This window comes from Mixophyes fleayi, chromosome 6 (genome assembly GCF_038048845.1).
Source record: "Mixophyes fleayi isolate aMixFle1 chromosome 6, aMixFle1.hap1, whole genome shotgun sequence".
NCBI classification, from domain to species: Eukaryota; Metazoa; Chordata; class Amphibia; order Anura; family Limnodynastidae; genus Mixophyes; species Mixophyes fleayi.
Genome location: NC_134407.1, coordinates 182177340 through 182194398, shown reverse-complemented (window position 1 = coordinate 182194398; position 17059 = coordinate 182177340). Strand labels below are relative to the sequence as shown.

General features: G+C 39.5%; 1 protein-coding gene across 2 annotated transcripts in view; it reads left to right on the top strand.

Moving 5' to 3' along the window:
- LOC142094890 (rho GTPase-activating protein 39-like) overlaps nucleotides 1–12856 on the top strand; it is a 66750-nt gene extending 53894 nt beyond the window's left edge. For both annotated transcript variants that reach the window (XM_075177486.1, XM_075177485.1), the window contains 5 exons: nucleotides 268–341; nucleotides 2975–3174; nucleotides 4256–4347; nucleotides 6489–6658; nucleotides 8539–12856. In XM_075177486.1, the coding sequence (XP_075033587.1) occupies nucleotides 268–341; nucleotides 2975–3174; nucleotides 4256–4347; nucleotides 6489–6658; nucleotides 8539–8733 (731 nt within the window). In that variant the 3' untranslated portion in view covers nucleotides 8734–12856. The remainder of the gene's footprint in view (nucleotides 1–267; nucleotides 342–2974; nucleotides 3175–4255; nucleotides 4348–6488; nucleotides 6659–8538) is intronic.
- The last annotated feature ends 4203 nt before the right edge of the window (nucleotides 12857–17059 follow it).

The window sequence follows — 17059 nt, the reverse complement described above, 5'->3', positions numbered from 1 at the left end:
CAAGAACATCTATTGCTGTGTATATGGGGGGTCATAATTCCACCCTGTACTGTAGGTGCACATTCTTTGCATTGCTAGGTGCATATTTAGCACAATTTAGAGTCTGCGGTTTAGTAATAGGAGTAATCTACATTTATTCACTTTATGCTAGTGTCTATAAAAAGCTTCCTTCCAGCCCCCCAGCCTTTTCTTGCAGGTGTTGTCTGATATTGCCTCCACTGAACCTGTCAAATGGAGATCTGACCTCTGTGCTTGTTTACATTCTAGGTCTTCCAATCAGCACCTATGCTAAATACTGTTACCGCAAGCTGCAAAAAGTGGCAATTACCGGAGGAAAGAAGGTAAAGTGTGTGTGTGTGTGTGTGTGTGTGTGTGTGTGTGTGTGTGTGTGTGTGCGTGCCATGAATCATCTAGTGGGGAACTTGTTAAAACTGTCTAAGGGACATTTAAAACAAAAAAAAAAACAAACCTGTGAAAATGTGTAAAAAATTAGTTTTCTAACCTTTACTAACTTGAAACTTTTTAAAAATATACAGTTCGTTTTTTTTTCAGTATATACAGCCCTGTACAAAGGATACTTCTCTGCACTGATTCTTTTATAAAATCCTGATGCTGAAATGAGTAAAAGGCAGAACATGCCTGTATGTAGTACGTTTGTTTATGCTGTGACTTGGCATTTAGGATGGACCTTTGTAACAGCGTCCAGTGAGCAATGTAAAACATGTTCGGTGTAAATAAACCTATTCTGAGATCTACTTCCTACTTACCCACCAGAGGTGCTGGATAAATGCATCAGTTCTGTTAGAGAATTGTCCTCTTCATAGGCTACAGCTGGACGTATGGTGATAAAGGACTTATTTCTGCCAGAGAGCTTCTTGTAGCCATAACATAAATTGCTTTTTTTTTATGTGAATGGAATTAAATTCTCATTCATGTATTAGTTCTTATTTTGCTGACGGCTGCATTCAAATCTGAATGATGTGTTCAAAGAAATGTGCCCAAACACAAGATGGTTATTCTAGAATTAGGCTGTATACCTAAAGAATAAGATGAGAAAGTAATAAAAAAAAAATAATGTGGCATGTTTAGAAGGATCATTCTTTTCTGGTAGCATGACTGTTTACTGATCTAGGTGAGGTGTGAGAAATAAACCTTTATAGAAATATGGCAGCATACATAGAGCAACTTCTTCTGAATTAGTTTCTGTGATGTAAGGCAATACAGTTCACACTCTGTTATAGATATATTATCTTTTTCAGGTCAAGTTTCCCCTTTAAAGATGACTTATACCATGCATGAAGTTCGGTGACGGCACTGTGTGCTGGAGCCTGTTATGCAGAATTAAATAGCTCTGACACATAAGTGAATAAACATGATTGTGTGTGTCTGGGAACACAGTGTTTGGTCCCCACTCTGCTCGTGAAAGTCACACTAAATCTAAATAATGCCCCATGTGTCCTTGGCTTCATCTCAGATGGGCTCTGCTCCCTGCACGAGCCGCGGTTTTGTTCATTTGATTTATTTTTGCTTGTGGTTCCATTGTGGATTTTAACATCCCCATGTAAGGACATGCCATTAAATCTCAGCAGGGGCACATTTCACAGCTATGCGTTTTCTGCCAAAGCCAAAAGTGCTTTAGTCACCAGCAAACAAACTGGAGCATGAAAATATACACAACATGAAAGCTGTATTCATTGCGGATTGTGGAGGCCATTTATGGTGCAATTATTACTACCATTATTATTGTTTATATAGAGGCAATGATATTACACAGTGTTGTACAGAGGATATGTAATCATCCACATCAGTCCCTACCCAATTGGAGCTTATGATCTAAATTCCCTACCCCACAAACACGTATGTTTTCTTACTGTGGGAGGAAATACATGCAGACAAGGGGAGAGAACACAAACTAAAGGGCTTTGGGCGGAATCTAACCCATGACCCCAGTTCTGTGAGAAGCAGCAATGCTAACCACTGTGCAGTGTATGCATTTGTCAGTATCCTGACTTCCACAGCTTGGGTGTCTTTTATCCTCGCAGGTATTTTCTGCACATTTCTTATAGGACAGATAGTGCACATGAAATAAATGAGGCTGATTTGGGCCTTCTAGCAAATTCTGAACAAAAACTATCTTAAATGTCTGCCTACACCAAATGCCACCCAGAGGAAAGATAAGGTACATCCTAAATTAGCCTGGTCTCCAATAAGTATTTTTTCTGGGGAATGTCACTCTCCTCTTCATTTTCCAGATATCTTTATCTGCTCTGTAAGTTTGGTTCCTCATACTCTGATTTGCCCCTAAGACAGGCACTATGACCAGGTAACCTCTTCTAAGACAGGGAACAGAGACCCAGAGTGCATGGAAATGAAATCTTAGTTGAGATCAATTCCTGACCATGGCCTAATCTGTGTGGAGTTTGTATGTTCTCTCCATGTTTTCATGGGTTTCCTCTGGGTGCTCCGGTTTCCTCCCACACTCCAAAGACATACTGATAGATTAATTGGCTGCTGACAAAATCCTCCTTAGGGTGTGTTTGTGAGACTGTAAGCTCCAATGGGGCAGGGGCTTATGTGAATGACAAATATCCTCTGTACAGCGCTGCGGAATTGGTGGCGCTATATAAATAAATGATGGTGGTGATGATTAGGTAATCTCTCCATAGACCAGGGTGCAGTAAAATGGAGGAATACTGTGATATCAGGGAACAGCTCCTAACACCAGACGGTGGAGACCAGACTGAAGAACAGTGCAGCAGAATGAAGGGACAGCTTTTGAGACAGACACCCCAGGCTATAACCTGTGCATGATACTCTACTGAAAAGACCAGTTCAGTTTTTTTTTTTTTTTGAGTTGTCAGCATTTTGTCAGCTATTCCAATGTGATTGATTTATTTTTTGCTTACATCGTTGTACCTGTTCAGAATCTAGTAGGGCTTCTTTTAAATAGCACTAATTATTTTCACTACCCTAGGGTCTGAGGAAGCCGACACTGGAGGAAATAGAGCAAGCTAGAGGCGCCATCCTGACCCCTTCTCTGTTTGGTAGCTCCCTGGAAGAGATTATGGAAAGGCAGAAGGACGTGTATCCTGACCGCCGACTGCCTTGGGTGCAGACACAGCTCTCGCAGCAGGTGTTGTCCTTGGGAGGTGAAAGAACAGAGGGAATATTTAGGTGTGTATTTCACAGAAACTCAAACTCATGTAGTGTGATGTTTTTGTTTTTTTATGGTTAATTTTACTGTACAGCCATATTGTTTTTACAGAGCTGATAACATTTCATTACTTCTATGACCATTATAGATCCTTTTTTATTTACTATTTTAACACGCCAATATATCTTGCTTTGTGGCTTTTTTAGTCACTCTTCTTAAAATTGTGATTCTGGGGTAATGCATCTTTATAGGCACAGCTGATTTAGTGGGAGATCTATCAGAAATTAAAATCACCCAACTTCACCATGAATCTTGGGGCGATTTTACACTTACTGCTGAATAAAGTTGTTGTCATTTGAATATCAAATGCTGTATCAATGTGCAGAAACCCTAAAAATAAATGGGAAAAGCTCAGACATTCACATTGGTCATGGGCACAAAGCAATGAATTACTACTGTGTAACTGTTCCTGCGTGCCCTTGCTGACAGGACAAGCTGAGTATTATAGCTCTGCAAGTGGCTGCAAGGAATTGCTGGGACTTGTAGTTTCACATTCAAACTTTAACTTAGAAATGCTTTGCCTATTGGATTTTTTTATATGGGCTTTCTGTGCCCATTGAAATGCATTGGCCATTGAAATTGTTGAAATTAATGTGAAATCTTGCTCATCTCGTTGATTTTCAGAAAATCTCTGAATTGTCTGAAACCAGAGAAATTATTTGTGGGGATTTCACTGGTGATTTTGCAAGTTTCCCCCTGTTTTAGGCTGTGCAATGCACCGGTCAATGATTGATGTATGGAGATTTATTTAGTTATTTGTGGACACTTGTAAAAGTGGAGAATAACATGGCAATTTGCCTTTTAGTACATTCATTATTGTGACTCACCATTTAATTCACTGAATAGCAGGAGACTTGATCAAAATCGACCTTCCATAGATCTCTCCTTTATAATGTATGCCACATTTTTTCGAATCTGCTGCCATTATGAAAATGTTTAATTATTAACCATTTACAAAACTCTGTACTAATGAAAACTAATTCATTTATTGTGTGCTCAAATTTACTTAATCTTCACATTTAAATGGCTTATTTTTCATAGGGTCCCTGGAGATATTGATGAGGTGAATGCGCTAAAACTGCAGGTGGAACAGTGGAGAATACCAGACAGTCTATCTGACCCCACTATCCCTGGTAAATACATGACTGTTGTCTGTGTGCTTTACAGTTAATGCAAAAGGTAGAAGATGTAGAGAAACTGAGAGAATGTCTGTTCTCCCATTTAGATGAAAAATCACAAATCTACATATACAGGATATTGAATCAAAGGCCACTGGGCAAAGAATGTATAGTAGATCTCTATCTATTTAGCACTTTCCGAATACTTAGTGACATTAAACTCCTCCAAGCCTTAAATGTGATTTTCACCTATGGACATCTCTTGGCCAACCCTGTACATTTCATGACATTCTTAATACATTTCAGCATGTAGTTAGGAGTATAACGATGACAAATTCTCTTGCATGTCTGCTTGACATGTCATCTAGCAGTGTATAAAACCTCTTTGGGTGAGCTGTGATGGTTCTCGGTAACATACAACCAAATACGCTTTCAAATTCTTGCGTTGAAGCCACGTCGAGCGTATCCTCCTCAGTCAGCTGCAGCTGTTTTATGTAACTTGTGGAATGTGCAGTTGATGTAATGACATTACCGTACAGGTTGGGAAAAAATGCAGATCCACTTTGATGATACACGTGTTGAGGCTAGCTGTTATCAAGTGTTCTCATATCAAGACATAGGATGGTGATGACAAATTGCAACGCCTGGTTATTGAGAAGGACATATTGTAAATGGAGATTGTACAGATTCCTGGGAGGACAGTAATTAACAATGCGGTCAAATATTGTATACCACTGTACCAATTTTTTGGTACAGTTGTACTACTAGCTAAATTTGTAGGTAACAGACCGGCCCATTTAGAATCTTTCGGTGTAAAACCCACTGCTATCATTTGGTTCAATTTGCTGCTGGTACAGCACAGTGAGTTTAGCCCAAATGATTGGGAAAAATTTAAATATCTCTTATGCTGCACATTTGGTTTTGAATTACAGGCTCCGTCGTTTTAAAAAGAAAAAAAAACAAAATGCCTCAAATATACTGTGAACATTAGCAGACACAGCGTGTTTGACTTTAAGGATCTGCCCTGGCTCATACAGGCATTTTTCAAAATTCCTAAGATGGGAAAGGAGACGGAGAATGTATACAAGAGAGAGAGACGTTGTTTTGTTTTACGTGTTCCAATTAAATATTCATATTAGGGATCCACTAGCCAGTCGAAAAGAGAGACGCTATAGAGAGCGATGTTTGGTAATGTAGACAAATTACAGCTTCACAGAACCATTTAAACCCCAGAGGTAATAAACTGAGACAAAGGAGAAAGGAATTACAATCCGTTTGTCATGTATCCAACTCGCTGCCTTGCCTGGTTATTATGTGAGAACCCTAAATGTTTTTTCACTATATTACTTGTCATGAGCCATCAGCTAGAAATGTGGTTTATGGATGACTAAATGGGAAGCAGTGGAGTATATGGTCATGTTATTGTTACATGGTAGAGAACAAAAGGTTTGTGGTTTCCAATAGTTCTTTTATAGTTTTCTTTTATTATTTTTGTGTTGATTGTTTTGGAGGATTCATGATCTCATTCTCCCATGGGATGTGACAGTATTCTGTCACTCGGCTTCCTTTGTCCTGTAAGTAGCAGGGGCGCACGCAGGATTGTCAGGGGGGGGTCCCCCCCCCCCCCCCCCCCCGACCGAAAAAAACCCCGAAAACAATAGAGGGAGCTGCTGCGCATGCGCAGCGGCTTAGTTTCGGCAGCGCTGTCCTATACAGCAGCCGCGGCGCTGTCAAAGAAGCGTCCGCGGCGGTGCTGTATACAACACTACAGTTTCTCTGTTCCATTATGCCATACAAGGGAGTAGTGAGCAGATTTATAAACTGGCCTGTCTAACGTGAACATGTACTACAACTGTATGGATACAAATACAGAGCAATGACTTCATTTTATACAATACAGCACCGCCGCGGACGCTTCTTTGACAGCGCCGCAGCTGCTGTATAGGACAGTGCCGCTATGGTGGCCACTTAGTTAGCGCTGGGGGGATTCTGGAGACTCAGAAACCCCCCCTGCGTGCGCCACTGAGTAGATACTGTTTCACGACAAGGAATCGTTTGGTCATGGGTTGCTTCCGCATAGGACAGTAACGATACTGTAACGGTCTGATCAAATTTTCCCAATAAGTTGTTAACATGTATTTATTGCGCCCTTTTAGCGTCCCTCTTGAAGCTTTGGTACCGAGAGCTGGAGGAGCCGCTTATCCCGCAGCAGTTCTACAAACAGTGCATTAGTAACTATGAAAATCCTGATGCCGCCGTGTCTGTGGTCCAGCAGCTGCCTGACCTGAACAGACTGGTGCTGTGTTACCTCATCCACTTCCTGCAGGTAGGTTATCTCTGCAGTGCAGGCCGCTTCCTCATCTGCTGTATGTTGTCCCGGAAGTAAAGACTTGCTGGGGTTTACTAGTACCACATAAGGCATCAAAAAGACAAGATAAAGGGTTCTAGTGTTGGAGGCACAATTGCCAGTTTTTTTCCCTATATGTCTTACAGATCAAAGTTTATTTATTTTAATGTCTCTCTTGTAATGTTTCAATTCTCCATGTACAATATAATTTTATCAATCAATAGATATCGATATATCAATCCAGGATGTAGTACCCGGGCTGAAGTACGTCTCTTTATATCCCCATCATATATCATTCTATCACAATATTTATATATGTAGCTCTTAAGCTTCTTGTTAATATACTTCTATCAAGTAGGAGCTCTCCTCTCCACATATAGTACTGTAACTTGCTGTGTTAATCACAGATCACACACAGTCTGTCTGTTGGCTTATTGCACACAGCTGATCGCATACACAGACTTCTCCAGTCTGGGAAAGAATGATTATCTGGAATTATTTTAAATGTTAGTCTGACACAGTTTGTACACTAAAATTATATTTTGTTGTCTTCGCACTGCATTGTGTGCCACCAAAGAAGGTGCATCCTATACACTACTCTAGGTAGAGCAAGGCCGCTCAGATAGAGCTCTGTGGGACTACATAGTATTTCAGCTTGCTGGCTTTTATTTCTGGCATGATACATATGAGATTTATTAATAAAAGGTCTTAGTCAAGTCTTGTTATGTCCCAGAAGAGAACAGTGAGAAATATTTCATTATAATTGGAACATAAAGAAATGTTTTATTGGATTAGTTACAGTCAGTTTTTTTAGTTCCTGTTTGTGCAGAATTCAATATTGAGATCAGAGAGAGGGTGATGGTGCCGTATGTACAGGTTTTACCGTTCTTTCTTTTTTAATTGCTATGTTCAAAGAAGATGTTTGAGGGAAATGGATGTGTGTGTAAAGGAAGAGTAACTTGAAACAAATTTAGTTTTATTAGAACAGCTCGTGTAGGTGGAAAATCTCATTGTCAGTATTGGAGGAAAAACAATAATTTCAGCAGGGCGCGGGATTACTACCATGTGTTGGCAGCACGAGGGGTTGTTTAAAGCAGCAAGGCATGTACAGTACATCTACACACACGCAAGTGTGCCTACGTTTACACGGATACACATACAGCAGTACATGCAAACATTGAGCAAGTTTGTGGGACATCTGCACATGCATCGTGTGCATTACTTACACAAATGATATGTAACCCCTAAGCATGGCCTGCTATGATATTTTGCATTGCTTTCTATTAATTTACAGTCTCTCCACATTTCTCTTAAAATGCTGCTCATTTCACTTGATAATCTCTGAAACAAGGGGACACCGGGTCTGCCTTTATTTGAAGGATGGAATATTATAAGTTAATTTTTATAAACAAATTCTATTACATCTGCATATACATGGACATTGTACATTTATTTGTGGCCTCCGTGTGTCTACATAGAGCTAGAGACTTGGTTATCTTACGTTCTATATCATTCCTGAAACACTTGCATAATAATTGGGGATTTTTTTTTTCAACTCTTTCATGGAAACCATCTTGAATTATTAGGTTAAAAAAGACAATTGCATGAGAAAGATTAGTTAGATATATTTGGTTAACCCTGGTAAGGGTCTATATGTCAGGCTGTTGACAATCGTCAGATGGAAAAGGACATATTCATCAGTGACTGTTTAGGTCAAAAATGCAATTTATTGGGTACTATAATGTTGAAACATTATACTTTTAGAACAGGTTGACAAAATCAAACTTAAAAATTCTGATGACTATTTCTCATTTTTTTTTTTTTATTATTTTTTTTTTTACATTTCTTTGCCAAAACAGATTTTCTCTCAGCCTTCCAACGTGGGCACGACAAAGATGGATGTCAACAATCTTGCTATGGTTATGGCTCCAAATTGCCTGCGCTGCCAGTCCGATGACCCCAGAATTATCTTTGAGAATACCCGAAAAGAGATGTCTTTTTTGAGGATGCTGATTGTTCATCTAGACACCAGTTTTGTTAGAGGTGTACTCTGAGGGTGCAATTTACCACTGGCCTTCAACTTGTTACTTGTGTATATATCAGTTTTTGTCTTTTCCACTTGAGAGTTGATGGGTGCGGTCCCACCAGGGGGGGGGGAAGAGGACGTCCCTCAGGGGGGCTCGTAAGTACAAAATTCTCAGGATTTTTCTAGCACTTTTTCAAATTTGTCTGTATGGCTCATTGGTGCCAAAGGCATCTAAAAATACCGTAAACCTTTAACTTCATCAGAAGCGCTCTGTGAACTTGTTTAATCATGTCTGGTCTTTAGTAATGTGAAACCAATAACTTCTGCTTCTTTATCCTTACAATGAGTGTTTCATTTCACACTTACCTCATTCAGAGCCACTTTAAAATGAGGCTAGAGTCCTTGTAAGATGTTTAGGAATCGAGGCTTTTTATTTCTGTTACTCGCTCTGGAGGGACCGTGCCTCATAATATATTTTACTTTTATTATAATTATTTGTTGGTTTTTTTGTAACTTGGTGTTTTAGATTTGACCTCAATGTTAGAGCTCATCGGTTGAGTGTTGCTACCCGTCATCAGTGGCTTTGTTCTGATATATAATGTCAGGCATCCTAGTCAGCTAATGATTTACTTCCGCTTCAAAAATGTGAAGTGGCCGTTTCCCAACTGTAATCACTTTTTCAAGGATAACATCTATCGATGTGTTGGTTCCTTACTTCTTACTGCTGTAATCCACTTCTGTGCTGGATTGCAGCACAAACCTAAATCATGCTCATAGGCCAATAAATAGAAGCCACATTATCGGATGACCTCACAGTTCCAGCTGATGTAACCATTTGTTATTGGCTTTGGAGTACACTTGTGTCCAGGGCTTATAAGTACTAGAGCTCCTACCGCAACACATCCCAAAATAAAAGCTTCCATTTGTATAAGAGACCTCTGTTAGTCGGTAAATGCACTGTTCATGTGAATTATGGCTTTGTCCATTGCCTTTTGTTAGGAAGCACAAATAGGCTTCAGGATATTGTAATTTAATGCTACCTGTTCGATTTTACGGTTTTCCTGTGGAACAGTACAGAGCTTTTTCCTGTTTCCCGTTGACACAGTTAAGTATTCGCTAGAATGATCTGTGTCTGTTCAAAGCAAAAACAAGCCTTAGTAAAAAAGAGAAAATACTAGTTACTCCTGAGCCCTGACAAGCCATCTCTATGGGTGCCAGGGACAGAAAGTAGTGACAGGAATACTCCCTGGATGATTTCTGGTTATACATGAAGATATGTTCTGCTAGATGTTTACATTACACAATGTATAGATGGAATTGCGTATTGCCACCACAAACACCTGCTACCTTCATGGCCCATCCATCGTTTGGTAACACATTGGTGCTCTACACCTGAGCTTAATGTTGTTCTACCATGAAGAGTAGATCCAGGATTACCATGTTTGCCAACTCATTTAAAGGGTCAGTCCAACATTTTAAAGATCTTTCCCTGAAAATGTCCCTTCGTTTCATATTGACCAACTACACAAAACAAGTATTCCTCTTTTGGAATGTTGGATGCAGTTCTTACCTCTAATCTTTGGGCTTTCTAAGTTAATATTTATTGAGGTAGAATATTTAAAATACAGAAAGTGTGTTATAGTAAATTACAATAAATATGACAAGATGGAGATGATCGTGTGCCATGTTCTGCTGAGAACGTGGTTAGAGTCACTGGCTCGGCAGCAAAGTAATGTTGGCAGCTATGGAAAACTTTGCTATACAGTGACTGGGCACTGTTTCCTCTTACAGATTTGGGGAAGCACGTGCTGTCTCCTTCAGCTTACCCTCTCCACACTGTTACTGTGATTTTATTTGGTGTAAGGTTGGAATACACCATAAGCGTGGCAGCTGCAGGTTACAATGACATGTATACTTTACTGTGCTCAGACTTATCAAGATGTGTCTTTATTCAAAGAAATAAAAGTATACATCCATGCATTGAATAAACACTGCCAATACCCATAGAAAAATATGACCAAATTAAATCCGGCCCTCGCTCATTTTGAACACTTATCACCCAGTTGTGCCATGGGCACAAATATGTTGTAACCCATAGCAAACAATCAAATGTTTGTGTTCATTTTTTGGAAAATGTTATAGGTCGCTATGGGCTCAGCCTTCATTATGGATGCCCCATTAGCAAATTTCACTGTTGTACAAATCCAAACCATTGTTGTTTTATTTCTGTTGTAAAGTATTGTTTTGTTATAAGTGCTGTTAATGCTTTTATTTGTGTATACATCTGAATGCTATCCCTAGTCCGCCCGGGCAGATTTATTTTCACACATTAGGTTTGTGCATTGGAAACAAAAATGATCTACAATGTAGTCTTATTGGGTTTAAAACGTCTGCTTTGTAATTGCAATATAACTATGCAAACGTATATTGGATAATGGTTCCAATGACCGCATACCCTTTTTTGCTTGCGTCTGCGGTCGATATCGTTGGGGGAATGACAGCGTTTTTTATTCGCTGTTTGCTCCATTTGCTCACATTCCCGCAGGTGTATGCACTGGTCACACACAACATTTGGGGGTATATTTACTAAACTGCGGGTTTGAAAAAGTGGAGATGTTGCCTACAGCAACCAATCAGATTCTAGTTATTTAGTACATTCTACAAAATGACAGAATCTGATTGCTATAGGCAACATCTCCACTTTTTCAACTCCACAGTTTAGTAAATATACCCCTTGCTGTTTTCTTAACACTAGTGAGTAACCTACTATCTATGGCCAGACACAAACTGATCCTGCTGCTCGTGACAGGGTCACTTTAAAGTCTGTGGCTGAGTTGGAGACGATTGCTGGTGCCTAATCAGTTTATTATTGGGTTCATTTTGGGACCAGAGGGCACATTTTGGCCAGTTTAGGAGCAACTAAAATAAATAACTTTGCTGGAGAACTGACATTATGAGAAGGTGGACTAACTCTTTCATCTGTTGTATGCATGTGATGGTTACTTAGTTTATTTTACCAAGGTTTGGAAGTTTCTGATGTTAAATATGTTTATACTTTGCTATAGGTATAGGTATACCTAGCTAAAAAAAAAGTCAGATTACTAAACCGGAACACAATAAAACATCTGATGTCATTGAAGCGTTTTTATGGTAAACATAAGCTTGTTAAAAAAAAATTGGTGCCAGCCAAATAAGTTTTCGACATTTCTCCTAATGTATTTTTTATTTGGATGTTCCCATCATCTTAGGTTAATTGTATCCTTCAAAAGTGTTTAAGGAACGCATGTCTGCAGTTTCATTAGGGTACGGTGTAACAGCCTGCAGGTACTGCAGTGCGTTTTACCATCTTGGAAAACATTTTCCTGCATGTAAACCCGTATAGGCAGCAAAAGAATAAAGGACCAACTTTAGATCGATAAAGAGAACCGGTTGCCAATAGGACACAAGTTATTTAATTGGCTAGATCATAATGGCCTTATGCAAAAAAATAAATAAAGTTGCCCCACTTTTTTTTTCTCCCCAGGTGAGCACAACCAGTATGCTAATCACTCTCCGGTCAGCTCTCGGTCTCTCTAGGGTGCTGGCACAGTGTAGCGGGTAGGAAGGTGTGTGGATAGACTGGTTCTTCATAGAATGCCAACTTCTCTCCTGGTTGTATTTCCCATTTTACACAGTGTCTTACAAGTCATAGACCCAGCCTTGTTTGTTAAACCATTCTCAGCCAACTCAATACATATTACAGCTTACAAAAGTTCAAAGTACAAGTGCAGCGTTTGCCATAAGAAATATAACAATCATTTTATGAGGTGTATAAATTGCTGTGTATAGAATTAGTATATCACTTTTATTTTGGTTTTTCCATACCTGGACTGCCAGGATATGAAGTTCCTTATTGTTTACTGTTGTGCCATCGTGCAGGATTTCTTTACAAAAATATTTTCTAAAAAGTGGTTGAGGTTCTAAAACATTTGTATCTGAGTTGAGTATGTAATTGCAGCTTCTTTTTTGTTTTGTTTTTTTTGTTTCTGTTATATAACGTACTCTACACTGGAACTGTTATTTTGGCTGTAAGATGTATGAGCATTAAACGGCAGGTTAACCTGCTTTTGTATTTTCTGCAAACAATAAAAAAAAAATATCTTACAGTGTAATGTGTTTGTTTGTTTTGTTTATTATTCCAAATGCCTATAAATGTTTAAATGTTGCATTTCTCTCCAGGCCCCTGGTTGCAGCTGCAGAACAAAAACACTAATAAAGAGTTTATAAGTTTGCCTTGAAAGTTAAAGTAAATGCATCTTCATAATTCTTCATTCATATCCCCCCCCCTCCCCACCTGAAAATAAAAGACTTTGGAAAACAGTGTTACTGTAGTGATTGTAAAACCAGCTGTTCAGAAGTGTGACTACAGCAGCCAGAGTCTTGCATCACTAGAGAACCTATGCTGAAGAGAGCCTTTCATGTGCTGGCTGCCTCCTCACTGTTGCTCTCTAGCAGCAAATGGGAGTTCAGTGAACTTTGACTGCCTGTTGGAGTTTAATGCAAGAAGGGCATTGTGGATCGTTTGGAAGGACAAACCTGGCAGATGCGGCACAAATTCCTCCATAGCTGTGATCAGGAGACAGTGGTGAGTAATTCTGTAGTATGGTTACTAGACAAATATCATGTGCAGCATTTGCATACAGGTCAGTGTGTCATATGTACTAGAGAACTGTTGTTACAGCATGGTGGCATAGTGGTTAGCACTTCTGCCTCACAGCACTGGGGTCATGAGTTCGATTCCCAACCATGGCCTTATGTGTGGGGAGTTTGTATGTTCTTCCTGTGTTTACGTGGGTTTCCTCCGGGTGCTCTGGTTTCCTCGCACACTCCAAAAGCATAATGGTAGGTTAATTGGTTGCTATCAAATTGAGCCTAGTCTGTCTGTCTATGTGTATGTGTTAGGGAATTTAGACTGTAAGCTCCAAGGGGGCAGGGACTGATGTGAGAGTTCTCTGTACAGTGCTGCGGAATTAGTGGCGCTATATAAATAGCTGATGATGAACAATAAATATCGGTGAAATAGAGCCCGATTTAATATGCAGCTCTTGCAGCTAGTCAAATAATGACTGTTTAGTCACTTAAAGTTAATATTGTTCAGTGTTTAACATAGCATTCACTATTGCTTTCCTATATCTGTAGGCCCATTTGAATAAAAACTTGTTTGTTATATAAACATCATAGATATTACATGTGATAACTAGCAATGACTACTTATCTCTCCATTTACATTTTCACTGTGATCCCCCTTTCACCCCGAGGCAAGAACCCGGGAATAACCCAGGTCGTGTGTCTGTGTGAACGGGTCGTGTTGGAACCGGATACGCTTCGGTATGAAAGGTGTTCCCGGGTTCTGTTAAAAGGAGCTCATTGCCCTCTGCTGCGTCCTATATATGAGCCTCTGCTGTCCCCTTTTTATGACTCCACTTGATAATGCTGGGCAGATACAGGTGCAGTGTGAAAGCCGGTGACCTGGGATATACCCGTGACTGGCCAGGGACTTTGGTGAAAAAGGGTTTAGACTCTCCGTCAGGACTGCTGTAAAATTACAATGAAACCACCCTCTGTACTTTAGACTCCCATTGTTACCACTGATGGGTTCCAGCACAGCTATAAGCTAAACAAATATTCCAGCAAACAAAGGCCAAAACCTCAGGCTCCCACTGAGGCTCCATGGAACTACGTGCTATCTGGGGTGAGGTTTGTCTACGACGTAGCTATAATGCTCTCCAGGGAGGCAGTACAGCCGAACCTTTTCAGAAGACTGCTGCAAAACTGGAGGCTGGCAGGAAGAGGGAATCCGGCTGTAGTGACTCCATAACATCACTGGTCCCACGTGTCCTGTAGTAAGCAAAATCTGGCTGTGTAACCAGGTGTGTGGGGGCAGTTCAGTATATAATTAATCTTACGATTACAAACCAACAAAACAAAATGTGACCGTCTCCTATAGAGACTAGTTCATAGTGAGGGAAACTAATCTTACTTACTGATGGCTTAGCATCCCAAACCAGATGAATTATTCCATGGAATCATGCAGTGTAGCAGTTAGATTTAATCGTGTTCTGGGTTTAGAGAAACCATTACATTCCATTGTGCCATCATCCTTTTAGTAGCTAATAGGTGGGACAGATTTTTTTTCTTAAAAGATTAATATGGATTCCATGGTATTATTTAAAAGTACTTCCCAGGAGGAGAAGGTATATGGAGTGTTTGATAATGTCTCTACATTTTGAATCGGTCTATAGATTCTGGACCAAAACAGTACAGGTCCTTGCCACCATATACAATCTATATAGAAACATACTAGTAGGTTAATTGGCTGCTGTTAAATTGACCTTAGTCTCTCTTGGTCTGTGTGTGTGTTAGGGAATTTAGACTGTAAGCTCCAATGGGGCAGGGACTGATGAGAGAGTTCTCTGTACAGTGTTGCGGAATTTTCAGAAAACGGTCAAATATCTCCAACTGTGTAGAACGTTTTGTTTTCAATCTTTTCACACAGGTGTATAAAATGTGTTTTATCAATTGAAACATTACTAACAAACTCTTTTGTATTAACCAGAACAAAATACCTTTATGTATTAATATCCCCACAGAATTAATTTTGCGCAAAAACCTGAAAGAAAATACCTGATATGGGAAGACCACCTAGGAGGAGGAAATACAGTAATATCTATACATACTCCCCTGGGGTTTTACATATATACGACAATAACTGTGTGTATGCTAATAGTTATTCTGTCATGAGACACCAATTTGTCGGCCTTGAACCCACCATCTGTTGTCAATCTGATGATGTATTTGGAGCAAATGGTTCAGGTGTGTCCATTGGAGCACAGATTGAAAAACATGTATTCTTTTATACTGCAATTGTATAACATTAACATAGTCTGAATAGTTGCACTTCAGAGAGCTTGAAGGCAAGAAAAATAAAACATTTTAAATATGTAAAAGAAAATAGTTTCTACTGATTAAAATATGTAACTAGTCACAGATGAATTCAAACCTGAAAAACATTTTTGTGACACAAATAGCATTTTAAAATGAAACATGTGAAGCAAATTAGGGAGAATATTGGAAACAAATGTACTGTACAATGTTTCCTGTTTTACTTGCTATTATTGCCTTAGATGCAAATAAAAAAAATTATTTTTGTTTTATTTTTAAACATTATCATATGTTGTCATTCTGCTGCCAGAGATGTCAATTGAAATGGTTCCCTTCTAATTCCATGCATTTTTTTACTCCGCTACATTGCCCCTCTCTCCCCAAACCTGTTGCCTGAGACAAGGGTCTTCGAATTTACTAGTTATATTCACATGTTCTAGCTTTCCTTGAATGCCAATCAGGGCCTGATTAAATGTACTCATCAGACCGCCCTAGCTTAGTACAGTCATAGCGCCGCTTTACCTTCCACGCCGGGCTAATACGCAGTAGGGAAAAATGAACATGTCCTTAATTTTAAAAATCAGGGTTTATTCACCCCCCACCACCACTATTTATGTTCCTGTGTTTTTGAAACTCAGCTCCACTTTTCCAATCTTCTGTCACTCAGTTTGTTTTCACTAAATTCAGAACTGTATAGCAGAATGGAGTCATGAATAAGCGCTGCCGAGGGTGAAGATGTTACGAGGTTGTGGGTTGTCGCTCCTACGCCTGTCACCATCTCTGTCTCTCCTACACTCTCATCCTCAAACACCTGGATCAAAGATAACTCATTGTCCTCAACCTTTACCATGGCGAGTCAGCATGATTTAACCCTTACTACATTGTTCTTTCATGTTTTCTTCTGACTTTGGAGAACATCTACTCTTATATTTTTTTTAATGAATTTCAGTTTATATCACTGTTATAATTTTGATTCCCCCCCCCCCCCTGCAAAGAAAAGAAAAAAAAGCCTAGGCTACAGCCTAGTCAGCATATTGGATAATCAGGCCCTGACTTCAAGAATCATTCTGAAACTACTCACGGTCATATTACTGTATTATTATGTATATAGTGTCAACACACTTTGCAGAATTGCAGTGCTTTACAATTGGGAACACACAGAAATTGACTTGGTATTAACAGACAAACCTAAAGGTATGAGGGTCCTGCTAAAACTGAAAAGCTTACAATCAGCAGGGTACATACAGGGCCATATTAAGGCTAAACTGCTCCTAGAACCCCGATCGCCTTCCACACCAGGTAAATTTGCAGTAGATATACATGAACTCGTCCTTAACCTGACTTCATTACCCCCCGGTCCCAGGGGTAGCAGATTTCTGATGGTAAAAGGTAGATTAGTATGAGACTAAACATGATACATTTCTTCTATCCTG